Source organism: Haemaphysalis longicornis, unplaced genomic scaffold, assembly GCF_048455015.1.
Source record: "Haemaphysalis longicornis isolate Haplotype H1 unplaced genomic scaffold, Haemaphysalis longicornis Haplotype H1 scaffold_9, whole genome shotgun sequence".
In the NCBI taxonomy this organism is placed as follows: Eukaryota; Metazoa; Arthropoda; class Arachnida; order Ixodida; family Ixodidae; genus Haemaphysalis; species Haemaphysalis longicornis.
Window position 1 is genome coordinate 10,964,803 of NW_027526460.1, and position 13,702 is coordinate 10,978,504.

The 13,702-nt window shown below is 46.9% G+C and overlaps 1 protein-coding gene across 1 annotated transcript in view; it reads right to left on the bottom strand.

Annotated features, from left to right (window-relative positions):
- Positions 1–10,803, bottom strand: part of LOC144151449 (MFS-type transporter SLC18B1-like) — a 46,177-nt gene extending 35,374 nt beyond the window's left edge. Inside the window, exon 1 of the mRNA XM_077682501.1 lies at positions 10,452–10,803. Within this exon, the coding sequence (XP_077538627.1) occupies positions 10,452–10,784 (333 nt within the window). The 5' untranslated portion in view covers positions 10,785–10,803. The remainder of the gene's footprint in view (positions 1–10,451) is intronic.
- Positions 10,804–13,702: the final 2,899 nt, after the last annotated feature.

A 13,702-nucleotide genomic window follows, 5' to 3' on the forward strand; every position in this document is an offset into this window, starting at 1 on the left:
GTATTCTCGGGACCTATATTCCCATAAAAGGCGCAAGCTATTGTCAGGTATTAGTTAATGACATCCCCGAATCATATTTTTCTACGGCGTATATATTCGAAGCAAAGCTGCATTCATTGTCCGCGCTGCCAAACAAACTCAAGCGCTCCCTGCGCCAGTATCAGGTGTAAACGAGGCGACAATAGAATTCATTTTCACCTGACGTATTCGGAGGTGGCAGTGGCGATATGATGCTGCCGTCGCTCGTAAGAGCGGCGAAGAAGCGCGCAGTACCATGTCCCCGGACAGCTCTTGTTAGCGTTCGAGCAGTCTATCAGGACGCAGATGTTTTTTGACGTCCCTAAACGTACTATGTGCTTACAGACATCACCATAACAGGTTGTTTAGGGCGCGGAAAGGCAGAAAGAAGCGAAAGAGAACCAAAACACTGCATGAGCCGCCATCAGATGCGCAGCGGTAATACCGTAAGCACCGCGGAGAAGCGGAAGCAGGTGGCTCAGCGATCGCGAAGCTCGAGGCTGCCATCATTGTTATTTCCCAGTCGAAAAACACAACAGAAAAATACGACAGAATGATCCTGTGAGGGAATGGGACATCCTGTAGTCTGTAGTAAACCCTATCCTGTAGTCTGTAGTAAATCCTGTCCTGTAGTCTGTAGTAAATCCTGTCCTGTATTGTGTAGTAAATCCTGTCCTGTAGTCTGTAGTTAATCCTGTCCTGTAGTCTGTCGTAAATCCTGTCCTGTAGTCTGTAGCAAATCCTGCCCTGTAGTCTGTAGTAAATCCTGTTCTGTAGTCTGTAGTAAATCCTCTCATGTCTGTTTTCGTAGTAAATCCTGTCATGTCTCCAATTTCAACTTGTTTGGCATAAGAAATTTACTTCCCGTGATGTTTTTTTTTATTAAGTACCTGAAGTATGGAGGATTTCAATAAAATTTCATTTCAATTTCAAAATTTCAATAACAATTTCAATAAAAATATGACCAAGAAACATAAGCATTTGGGGTCATTCTTGCCTTTCTGGTACAAGCTTGAAATTGTTTTCAGTGAATAACTGATTTCAGAAAGCTGTACCAAAAGGCATTTAAGCAATGCAACTAGTGGTACATTCATGCATGCAATACAAAAGTTTGATGTTACGCAGACTGCACATTTCTGATCACAGTCCGAAAAAAAAAGCAGTTTGCGGTGCTTATCCATTTTATTTTCCTCTTTTTACAACACTGTTCCTGGGCACTACCGTGGCTTCACTTTTTGTCATGGAGAGGCTTTTACTGCCCTCTTATGTTGCTGTTACACCAAACAAATAATTTTTATTTCATTGCCAAATATAAAAACAAAATATGGCGCGTTATTTGTATGCTCCATGATCGTGCTGACTTGGAAACGGTCAGAACTATAATTTCTTTTACTACAAAACAGCTTTCATCCGCACGTCATGCGAAACTGCGCCTGCTGCAAATTCACGGAACCTGGACGCTGGTACACGCCGGTCGCGGAAACTCGTGGACCCAGCAGCCGCTGGAACGTACCGCTGGAACACGCCCGGCCTTTTTTTCTTTAATAGCCGTGTAATTGCAAACCCGCGTAGCTGTTAACAAGAAATACAGAAGTCATTCCTTCAGAGAAACCTCAGTAGCGCTACAAAATTTAGCCAGACTCATTTGGGCACTTTTCAGCTGATTTGGCCGTGCTTCGGAAGCAGGGCCAAATCACGTCTCATCATCGCGTTCCGTCAATGACACTCAACCTGTTCATAAAAGCAAATTTATTCTATAGAAAAAAAAATATTAAACGAGCATCGACAATAACCGTTAGAAAATTCGTTCCTTTTATTAGTTAGGGTCATTAAAACACAAGTGAACAAATATTTTTTTACACTACAAAACGTGAGAGAACGTGAGAAAATTAAAATGGAAAGTCAATCTTTAGCTGGAATGCTTGCCTTTGTGAACCTTGTTCCGTTGCATTCGCACAGCAAGGCGTGGAAGGGTATCCTGTGGCGAAAAGCGCACGTCTCTGTGGTGCTGCACTATCTTGAAGAGGAGTATGCACGCACGATACCTGCCGAAGTCACGCACGGATCGTGGCAAGTTCAGTCGATTGTCGAAGCACATCGCACGTATTCCAAATCACGCTTCCTGCGAGATTCGTCGCATTCACTCACATTAAAGTGCCAATTATCCCAAGCACCCCGGTTAGTCGTCGCTGGAGGAGTCCTCACATCGAGATGCTTGAAATCCGGACCGCTGATCTTGCTTTTACCACAGCTTCCGAAGCTTCAAATGTTGCTGCTGACACTCCGCGGAGACATAAGATGCACGTTTTTACAAAAAAGTTAGGCCTAACTTCAACTAGGCAAAGCGCCGATGTGAAATGTGAACGAGCCACTGGGCCACGCTGCCACCGCAAATTTTGACCGGGAGACGAAAAGCAGGAGGGAACAAAGGAAGGGTAAGGAGGGAACCGGCCGATCACGAGAAGTTGTTTCGCGACCCCTCCTCACCCCTCTCGATTCTTCGTATTGTGGTCTCCCCGTCCCGCGAGTTCTGCCGCGCCACGACATGCCTTCAGTGGTGACGATGCTTCCCCGAACTTCTTCCGAAGGGCCGGGCTAGAGGGAAGGCGCGCGTTTTCTTTCTACATTTATTTTTTTAACACATCTCGGTAATGCAGCGAGTTCACTGGCGCCGTTTCTTTCTTTTTTTTTTTTTTTCGCACAGGTAGCGGCAACTGGTTCGCTGTTTTTAAAATCTTATTTTAACTATTTCGGCTTGATTGGACACATGTTTCGCGTTAAAATAAACAAATTGCTCGCTAAAAAAATAAAACAACAGCACGCAGACTGAAACATTGGGGCTCTCAAAGACACCCAGAAATACATGTCAGAATGTGCACTGCAATTATTACACCACGTCTTCAAAAGGCACATCTTGCTTGTTTTTTATGCGTTCGTTTTGCCGAGGGGCTACCCTTGTTGCCTGGTTCTTTTATCAAACATTGTCCACAGTACAATATATGCAATTGCAATTCACTCAAAGAACCCAAGGAATTTCCGAAGTTCTCTATGTATCCATTTTTTTATTATGGGGCTACGCTTACATGCTCCAACATTAGTGTGATTTTAGCTAAGTTGTGTTGTTAATTGCAAATTTGTAGCGAAGGTTTTTTCCAACACGGCCGGAATGCTAATGGCCGCAATGCAACAAACGTCCATTACAACAGACGCTTGCAATGCAATTGAACGAGATGACCGTCACTCGCACGCAGCATTGTTTCCGTGCAGCGCACGCTAAAAAAGTGGGATTTTGCGGCACCGCACGGGCCGCAAACACCAAGTTCGGAGCATCTGCGTCGATAGCGGCGCGCGGCATTCCCGAGTCCAGCCAAGCAGCGGCACCATACCATCCCGTACTATCCTGTTCGCGCTATCCCCTTCGCATTGGCTGAAGCCCTGTCCCCAAAGGCAATGTCCCCATGTTATTCGATGCTCTCCAGCAAACTCCCCGCGTTGCTGCGCGGCGTTTTCCTGTGTATTTTGTTCTTTCCGGGCTATTCCATCGCTCTCCTAATGCCGGAAAACGCGGGGTTTTCCGACAGGGTAAGCAAGAGATTTTGTAGCAATACTGAACGGTCTGTCATGTGACACTTTCGCAATAGAGCTAAAACTTCTCTTTCACACTATAAAAATCTGCAGGGACTACAAAATGATCTGTCGCATGGCGGATAATAGTGGTAATTACGGAATTCTGAATGTAGTGGCTGAAGGACAGTCTGTGGGCCAACAGAAGTTTGTGTAGTGCCTACAGGGTGTTGCACAATAACTGTAGTACAACAGAAATGTCTCATGCGACAGAAAGTTTGTAGTTCTAGATTTTTGTAGTGGGCACTGCAGAATGTCGGTCGCATGATAGATATGTCTGTTGTACTACATAAATTTCTGTCGTACGACAGACATTCTGTCATCATTCTGCAGATATTCCTGTCTCACAACAGACCATCCTGCATTCCCAACAGAAATTCCTGTTGTGCGACAGAAATGCCTGTCGTACGGCAGATTTTCTGTAGTTGTACTACAGAAATTTCTGTCGCACGACAGGCCACCCTGTAGTCCCTACAGAAATTCCTGTCGTGCGACAGAAATGCCTGTCGTACGACAGATTTTCTGTAGTTGTACTACAGAACTTCCTGTCGCACGACAGACCATCCTGTAGTCCCAACAGAAATCCCTGTCTTGCAACAGAAATTTCTGTCGTGCGACAGAAATTTCTGTTGTGCGACAGAAATTCCTGTTGTGTTTTTCGACTGGGTTCGTCTTTCTCTCGGTCCTTTGTGCTCAGTCTTTGCGGATTCACACTGAAGGAAGCGCACACCCTCTTTTGGGCTCGACCGTGTGCTCAAATAAGAGCTTTCTAACGCGGAATTGTTACTTGGCTGGCCGACGAAAGCACGCCCCCGGCTGACATCCACCCAACGCACTCCCACCCGAACATCGCCCACGCACACAAAAAAAGCCCACAGCTGCTAACACTTTGCTAACGCATTGCATGGCATTCCACACCGTGCTGCCAACGTCGCTGCCGGCCTCAAACCGGCGGGCACACCACTTCCGTAAACCAGCCTAAGTGTTCCTCCTCCACACTTTTGATAGCGCACGTGCACGCGGAAGAATAAAAGTTCCCAAAAATATTCAGCGCGTGTTGTTATGTAGCATGTGCCAGAAAAAAGTGAACAGAAAGAAGCACTTCGCGCACTATTTCATACAGTGCATGAAGAGAAAAAGAAAAAAAAAAACGGGAAGAACCACTCGGCGCGAGGCCATTTTCTTTTGGCGTACGATGTACACGGGTATAACAACAGCGACACTAACAGAAAAAGAGAGCGTGCGTCAGAAATTTCCTGCGCAGCCATAGTTGGCCTTCAGCTTCTGTGGAGGCAGTGTAGCAGGTGCATGCATAGTGATTCTTAAAATAGTAGCTGCAGTGGGTCTCATGCCGAGGCTGTAGGTTATCGGGGATTTGGGCAGGAGGCTGGGAGACCAACCTAGCCAATAAGCGCTTTTGCAAAAGAATTCTCTGAAAGATCCTGCAACATTTTTTCATCGTACTTTCTGTGAACGCATCGTACGTGATGGTATTTGTTGCGTACAGATCAGCAAGCCCGGCAGCCGCACGGTAAAGCGAATTCGGTTTTACCAGGTTCCAATCGCTCGGCACGGAAGCAGTGGCTCAAGCAGATATCCCGAAGCGAACTGTGCTCCTCACCGCAAGCATTGACCGGGGACGGCTGCCGTACTCAACTTTGCCATTTGTTGGGCTTGTGAGCCACCCCGAGAGAGCTGCTTCGGCGTGGCCCTCCACTCATGGCGAAAACGCCACGGCTGCTGAAAAGGCTGCCGTCGATCAGTGCTCCCTCTTCTGGAAAAACCTAATGTTTTCCCGCAAGAATAATGGCGCTTTCACGCACAGAATAGCCCTGTTGGGATAGTCATACAAATTCGAGCCTTCCCTGGAAACTTTTAAACGGGCTGAAACGAGCTTCACATAAAACGAAAGATTCTCCACGTAAAGCGAAAGTCGACAAAGTTTCCGCATGTTTAAATGAACGAGAATGCTCGAAAATGAGGAATGCTAATCGAGCAGGTGAGTATGCAGTGTGGTTTACTTCTGTACGTTTGCGTTGACATAGAAGAAAAAGCGGGTCTAGACTTAAAAGAGAAGTCTCGCTGCTGGCCGGTAAGGGGTCGGCACAATCAGCATTGATTCGTACGGCCGCTATATTTTATGCGAGCGGCGGCAGGCCACACTGCGAGCGAAGCGAAGATATCGAGCGAAGATAACGAAGATAGCGCAAGACGTACACGGATGCAAAAAGCAGAACTGCGCATACCAATGAGGTGTATACCACCTTGGAAGCGTCCGACGAGTGTATCCAGAAACGCAACACATCTGTCTAGACGTAACATTACAGAGCATATCCGCCCATAGCACCTAAATATTAGAAGCACCGAATCAAACACGACAAAACCAACGGTTGATTGATTGATTGATTGATTGATTGATTGATTGATTGATTGATTGATTGTGGGGGTTTAACGCGCCGACGCAACGCAGGCGATGAGGCGCGCCGTAGTGGAGGGCTCCGGATTAATTTTGACCACCTGGGGATCTTTAACGTGCGCCGAAATCTCGTACACACGGGCGTTTTTGCTTTTCGCCTCCATCTGAAAAGCGGCCGCCACGGCCGGGAATCGAACCCGCGACCTCGTGCTCAGCAGCGCCAACGCCTTAGCCACTGAGCCACCGCGGCGGGTGACAAAACCAACGGAAGGCTGCGCACTCAAATGCGGCTGCCCATTCCAGTAACGAGGGGAGTGCCGAGTGGTGGCGCCACACGTCCAGCTTCCCGGTCCTTATAGCTCCTAGGGATTGTGAAAACGGATAAAGTTGTACAAAGCACGGTTACGCGAGAGCAAAAAAAGAAAAAAAAAAACGGATATGCAATGAGCATTACACAGAAAACACAAGCGAAGGCAGTGTCTTCCTGAAAAAAATAATAGTTCGCTGATTGGACCAAAAGCGACCCTGCAGCAGTTTCTTAACTTCTTTTAAAATATGAAATTATTCTAGCACGTAGTCAACAAGCACATCCAGTGCTTAGAACAGAGTGTCTTTAAGTACATTAACCAAATATTAGTGTTCAATGCCCATGAGGTAACGTAGGAACCTTCTCAATTTTCTCTTTCTTTGTCGGGGCGCTGCTTGCGCGGTTAAGTGACTTCACTCGAGCTATATCACAACTACTGGCCGGCTTTCATTCAGTTACAGCAATAAACGTATTCGTTAGCCGCTTTGAAGAGAGCCGCAACAAAACCACAACAAAAGTTGGAAGACGAATCTAGTGCGACCAGCAAATAACACAGTGCTTCGAGGCACGTAGGAAAGAGTGAACGCGTCTATCGGCGCTGCTGCAGGGTCTCTTTACTGCTACCCGAGTTGTGGTTGATGTGAGGTTGGACAAACGTATGTGAACTTGAGGTGAGCTCAAGGAGGCCCTTTGACCGGTTTTCCCATTTTTGGTGGAAGCCTTTGTTTAACGTTGCGCCAGCGCATGAACGACTCTGCGCTATCGGCGGTCCGACGGCGCGGCGTGCTTGCGAGAATTTTCTTCTAATCATTATTTGCCGCGTAGGTTTTGGTGACCGCGCTGTTTTGTGCACCTCTCACGTGCGCACTGTCAACAACAACATTTGAGGCAGATATGATCGGGAGATGGGGTGTAAGGCCAATTTGGTGAGGTTTCCTCCACCTGCATCTCTCGTCATATTGGCTCTAACGCTATTACAATACTACATACAACAAAAATACATTCAGGAATTAAGGCCAAGTCCTTCCTGAAGACGATTACAAGGCAAGCTGTCCTCAACTCAACTGAAACAACAACAGCAAGAAAACGGCCAAGTTCTACAGAGCCAGAACGACATGACTACAGACAAGCACTTCGTCTGCGTCATCGTCACCGTCTTCAAGTACTCAAGTCAAGATCAAGAAATAGCAGTACAAGTATACTGACTACAAGACATTGTTCCAGCACAAAACGAGTGTTAATATTCTCTTTATAAGCCTAATTTTTGTATAATTGTACTTTTTGCAGAAGCAACTGAATGTACAATTTTGTATATTAAAAAAAAAAAAAAATCAATAAACGCCGCTGATGTTGGGCCCGTTCCCGGGAGGTGGTCGCTGGTGGTAGATCTATTCCTTTACCCCTTACCCCATCCCTTTCCTATCCCAACCACTTTTCTGCCATTCCCTTAACCCATATTTCTTTCCCCTCCCTTCTCTTTCTTTTCCTGCGATACTTCGGTGGTGCAGGCTGGGAGTCTCTTCTCCTTCTCACACACTGTCACCCCAGCGGTGTCTTCTTTGTCAATGCGTGCCTGTTTTTCGCCGTGCAACATTAAGCTCTCCATCTGCTCTCGTCTGCGTCACTGCAGCTGCTAATCATTGGGGACCGCGTAATACTGTCACGCTGTGGCTGGACGCCACTCGACGAGCAATATGATTCTTGGGGCTCTGATGCCTGTATACACTGCTTTATAAATTCAGCTTGCTGTTCGTTTTTACAACCGCCGAAAAGGCTCAGTGACTCAGGCGTTCTGCTGTTTAGCTCACGGACGTTAATACAGTGGACTCTCGTTAAACGGAACCTCTTCGGACCGGGAAAATATGTTCCGTTTATCAGGAGTTTCGTTTAGAGAGAGAATGGATTCAGCATCGTACAATGGCCTTCACGACGCGTGGTCCCGAAGTGACGTGAAGAGGCGACCCTTCACCGCATGCGAAGCCGTCGATGCCGAGGTGAAGGATTCTCCTTTGGCACGAATGAGTGACCCACTTATGGGGATGCGCTCACTGCGGGCTCTCCATAGCCAAAATACCGAGCGCTTCTCAAAATCTTCGTGGTCAGGCACTCGCAGTCTTTTTCCGTTCAGGACCAAAGCCTGACTTTTGGAAAGCCTCCCGCAGCTTGTTCTTGTCCAGTAATATTTTCGTCGGGCTACTCTCGGGGACACCGTACTTCGTCGCGAGCGTCGTTTTTGAGAAGCGGCCACTCTCGAAGTCGTTGATTACCTCCAGCTTCCTGGACAACGCAAGCGTATAGCGCGGTCGTTTTTGCGCTGCCATCATATGCTGGCTTCGCGACGAAATGCCGCATACGACACCGCACAAAGTCAGAGAAAATCAGAAACCGCGGGAGACAGAAACCGGAAAATATCCGGGACGAGAGGGGGGGACAGGGATGCGTATCGCGATTGCGCTGCTCTTGCCTAAATAGTTGCGGTTTCGGGTCAGTTTTCGGTTCCGTTTATGCGGCGGTCGGAAAAGTTGAGTTCCGATTGACGAAATTATTTTTACAATGAATTAATACAAAGCCAACCAATTGTGAAACGTTTGTTCCGTTTGAACGGTAGTTCCGTTTAAACGATTTCCGTTTATCGAGATTCCACTGTAATTTGAACTTGGGAGAATTGGTACATGCCCAGCTGGAACTTACACAGGACATAGTAAGTATTGACAGACAGCCCGCTCGCCTCCGTCAATTCTTACTGTATCTCGTCTTGGCGCCGTTACGCCATGCCAGGAACGTGTATTCCATTACTGCCGCTGTGGCTGCGTTTATGACGGAGGCACAAAACAAAACATTGCTGTGTCGATATTTCGGTGCCTGTTAAGAATTCCCAAATAGTCGCGACTAATACGAAGCCTTGCGTTGCGGCGGGCGCATCATGTGTAGCACCGCGGTTAACACACTAAAAATTTGGAACTATTTCGCGTTTACCTGACACCGCACCCCTGACGTATCTCGTATCCAGATATCTCTCGCCCTTTCCTCAGGGCCACTTCACAGATACGTAAAAAAAAAAAAAAAAAAAGCCGACCGTAAGAGACGCTTTGCTCTTGGTGGGGAAAAAATTACCGAAATTCAACCTGACTCATCCAATCCAATTCTGAGTCTGCATGACGAGCAGTTTACCTTGTACGTGCTGTAACCTCTGCTCTTCGTCAGTTTTGTGACGTGTGCGTTCTTCTGCTTGCTTTCTAGTATTTCCTTTGGTATCTCCAAGGCGCGCTGTTCTGTATATGCCACTTTTTATTGGCGTACAGCGACAAGCGGTCATTAATCAACGGCCACGTTCGGCGGAAAATACTTCTTTATACGGAAAATACATCACGAGCCCCCTCAATAATTAAAAAAAAATCCCGGGCCATCTCCACCGGCGTAAAACCTGAAGATGGGCGAAGCATGCAGTGCGCACGTGTATTCTTGGCGCCTTTGCGTTCTTGCCAACGGAGATGAAACCGTTCGGGGGTACAGGTATACAGCTTTGCTTTAAAAGACTCTTGTCTTTGAAGCCCGAAGCTCTCTATCCCGAGGCGAAAGCGAGTGTCCCGGTGTGTTTTAGTACGCGTTACGAAGCGCTCCAGGGCGAGGCGTAAACGAGCGTCCCGGTGTTTTTTAGCCCGCGTTACGTTCTAGCGCGACGCGTACACGAGTTTTCCCGATGTTTTAGTAACGTGACTGCATGAGAAGGCGATTACGACGACGACGACAGGAGACGCCAACAAGAGACGTTAACAGCCTCTGAGGGGCTACGCCCCTGATACAATCCATCAATTATATATGTATACGTTGCTCGCTCACTACATTCGTGCCCAACTTTTTCCGAAGGAGAATTATACAGCCAATGGTCAGTATATCTCACATCTGCCAGCGTCCACTGCCCTTTATCTTATATACTATTAGAACTGAAACACCTTAGTCCTGTTGGCCCAAAACGGTAGCAGGCTCGTTACTGCCATGATATATGTTCTTAGCGTAAAATCTGCCCGAGTAGAAAGGTTCGTTGAAGAACCATACATAGAATGGTTTAAAACCACGGAGACTCACCATTGGGGGGTAGAACGACTGTAGGAGCGCAAATCCTGCGGCTATCCAGAATTCGCAGTGGATCAGGGGCAATACCCAGAGGAACCGGGTAATTTTCGTGACCGGCTTTGTGCCATCAGTCTCCACAAGCGGGCTTCTGTCAACCTGGACCCTTTCGTGGTGTTCCTGGCTCTGGCAGCAGTCGTCGATAAAGTCGGTCTCGCTTTTTGTCGCCCCATAGTTGGTCGCTGCGTGCTTGAGCCCTCCATTGTTCCACAGCACCGGGGTACTGACGCCGGTCTCGGAATCCATCTCGCCGCGCTGCCCTACTTCGCACTGAGTCGGTTCAGGCATCTGTACGTCAGACTGCGCAGAAATTGTTCACACGTCACGCATGGGAGTAGGACGCAGGTGGCCGACACGAATGCGTTACGCCAAGGTCAGTCGCTCTACGTGCTTTTGGTCCTGCTCATTTGCGCTGTTTGTTTGCGCCTGGTATTTTAGAGGAATTCGCATATCAGCAACCAATCTGACATTCGGCTGTGACTCGGCTGGAGTATATTTGAAACTCTTACAACAGAGCAAGACTGAATTTTATTTCCGTAACAAGATGGAGAAGAGTCGAAACACGAGGTGAAACCTTGTTCTCTGCGGTAGAGCCCTAGTTTCCAAATAGGCAGCGTGTGTTGGAAAAATTCTAACTAGTTTTTCCTATCAACCGTAGAGAATTAACGCAAAAAATGACATTGCCGTCATGACAAAAATAATTCGCAGCAATGAATGAATTAATTTCTAACAAAGTACACCCTCTTGTAGTATCAGAAGAACGCCTAAGCTGAGTTTGAAGAGTTGCTTACTTTGCTTACACGAGTATGATGAGCTTCAAGTTAATCAGGAAAAGGCAAGGGATGATCAAAAATGTAACATCGGTTGGAAGTCTGTAACATCGGTTGCCACATACGTAAATGTAACATCGGTTGACACATGCGTAAGGCGATTATCATGGTGGTGATTGTTCATGTTATTCCTGCGTTATTTTTATTGGTTTTTAGAACTAATGTTTCGTTTCCCACCGCCTGTGCGCTAGGAGTACGGTTTGCCACCCCTTGAGGAAGCTTATGTTGACGCCTATGAACGTGTGGGGTACTTCAAGGTTCATAATGTTAAAAAAGCAAGCTATTGTAGCAGCTTTCAAGGCCTTAACGTCCCACTGCACCCAAAATTTCGACCTATTGAAAATCTTATTTCCGTATAGTCTGCCTCAAAGGACTGCAAGATACAAAATATGACATCTGAAATACGCGTATCCGCGGTGCAAACGATCATCAAAAATTGGTGATTTTGAAATCCAAATTGAGGCGAGCGCGGCCATTACGGCCAGGCTGAAGTGACGTTCCAGCCGGCCCAGCCGGCGAGCGTTCGGTGGCACGGTGCCAGCCGGCCGGGGCAAACCGATTGATTGATTGATTGATTGATTGATTGATTGATTGATTGATTGATTGATTGATTGATTGATTGATTGATTGATTGATTGATTGTAGGGTTTAACACGCCAACGCAACGCAGGTGATGAGGCGCGCCGCAGTGAAGGGCTCCGGATTAATTTTGACCACCTGGGGATCTTTAACGTGTGCCGAAATCTCGTACACACGGGCGTTTTTGCTTTTCGCCTCCAACAGAAAAGCGGCCGCCGCGGCCGGGAATCCAACCCGCGACCTCATGCTTTGCAGCGCAACGCCTTAGCCGCTGAGCCACCGCGGCGGGTGGTCGGGGAAAACCTGGGCGCAACGTTTCTCCTTCGCCGAAGTCCTAGGAGAAGCGCGCCCAGCTCGAGCTCGACCGCTTCTTCCTCCTAACCGTAGCAAAAAAAAAAAAAAAAAAAAAAAAAACTCGGGGCCGGCCGCAATACCACTTCCGCTTGATGGCTGTTTGCGCTATCCCCCGGAACGGGCACGGTCGACTGCGACGGAGCTATTTTGAACGTTTATAACTAATTAACAACGCATTTCAAGGGGCTATTATCATGGTCCAACTTGGTTTGGTGGTACGTACTGTACGTCCAAAGTAAGTTTGGCCGAGGTGAAATTTGAGTGCAGGGCCCCTTTAAGTGCCCCATTCAGGGAAAAACCGTCGTTGTAGTGGCCAGTACAGAAAATGGCCCCCGCGGCAAAGGGTAAATGACTAACATTTTAATTCGTATGGTATGTGAACCCGGTTATCCGTAGAAGGAGCCGTGTGCGTTTCCACCTCCCTAGCTCCTCACATTGGTGAAGCTGTAGCAAAAGTTAAAATAGTGGTGTGACGTGACACTTCAACGTGACGGCACGCGAGGGGTACAGGGGCACGCCACCGGCGCAGAACACACTCTAGAGAAGCTGCGTCGTGCGTTACGAGTCTTGTTGAATCGATTCGTGCCAAAAAACGAAGAATCGAAAAAAAAAACACAAAGATGATGTAGCAGTAAGGGGTCCTGTCGAAACAATTTGCGGTAAGAAAGGAAGAAACGAAAGCGAAGAGAGCGATTCAACTACAATGTAGCAGTAAACAAGTGTGATAAAAATAACCAGGCCTTCATCTCGAGTGCATGTGAAGGGACCTAAGTGCTCCGAGAATTATTTTGTATTTACGAAGGCTGTTCTTGTACCTTGGAGCTAATGTGAATGACGGTGCATTTTGTGTGAGTTTACATCATTATCATCACAATCATTTATTTTCCCTCAAGGACCCCTGACGGGGTATTACATAAGGGGGGGTGGGTTGAACATACCATATATACAAAGGCATTTGCCGACCAAGAACAAAAACAAAATAAATTCGAAAAGTTTGGTTGTAGTACAAAAATAATAGTATAACTGGTTATACAACTAATAGCTGAATAATTTAAAGGTAATTATACAGCATAAAAAAAAACACACAGCTCATTACACAACAACTAATACACATACATTCCGACGGTACGGTTTTGAAGTGTGTTTCGAGTAATGCCTTATACCTAGGGGATGGCGTTCATTGACTATTAGATTTGGAAGCCGATTTCAATCATCAATCGTTAGTGGAAGGAATGATTTGTTAAATGCGTTTGTCGAACCTTTTACATTTTGAACACTTAAGGAATTCAAAAGACGGTGCGAAGTTCGAATTGGTGGAAGAAGCAGGGAGCCATGTAAATAAGAAAAAATGAAATACAGTTTGTGAAACAGGCACACAGGCACACAGCGATAACTTTATATTAGTAATACTTGTGCGGAAATCGTACTGGGAAGTTATGAAGC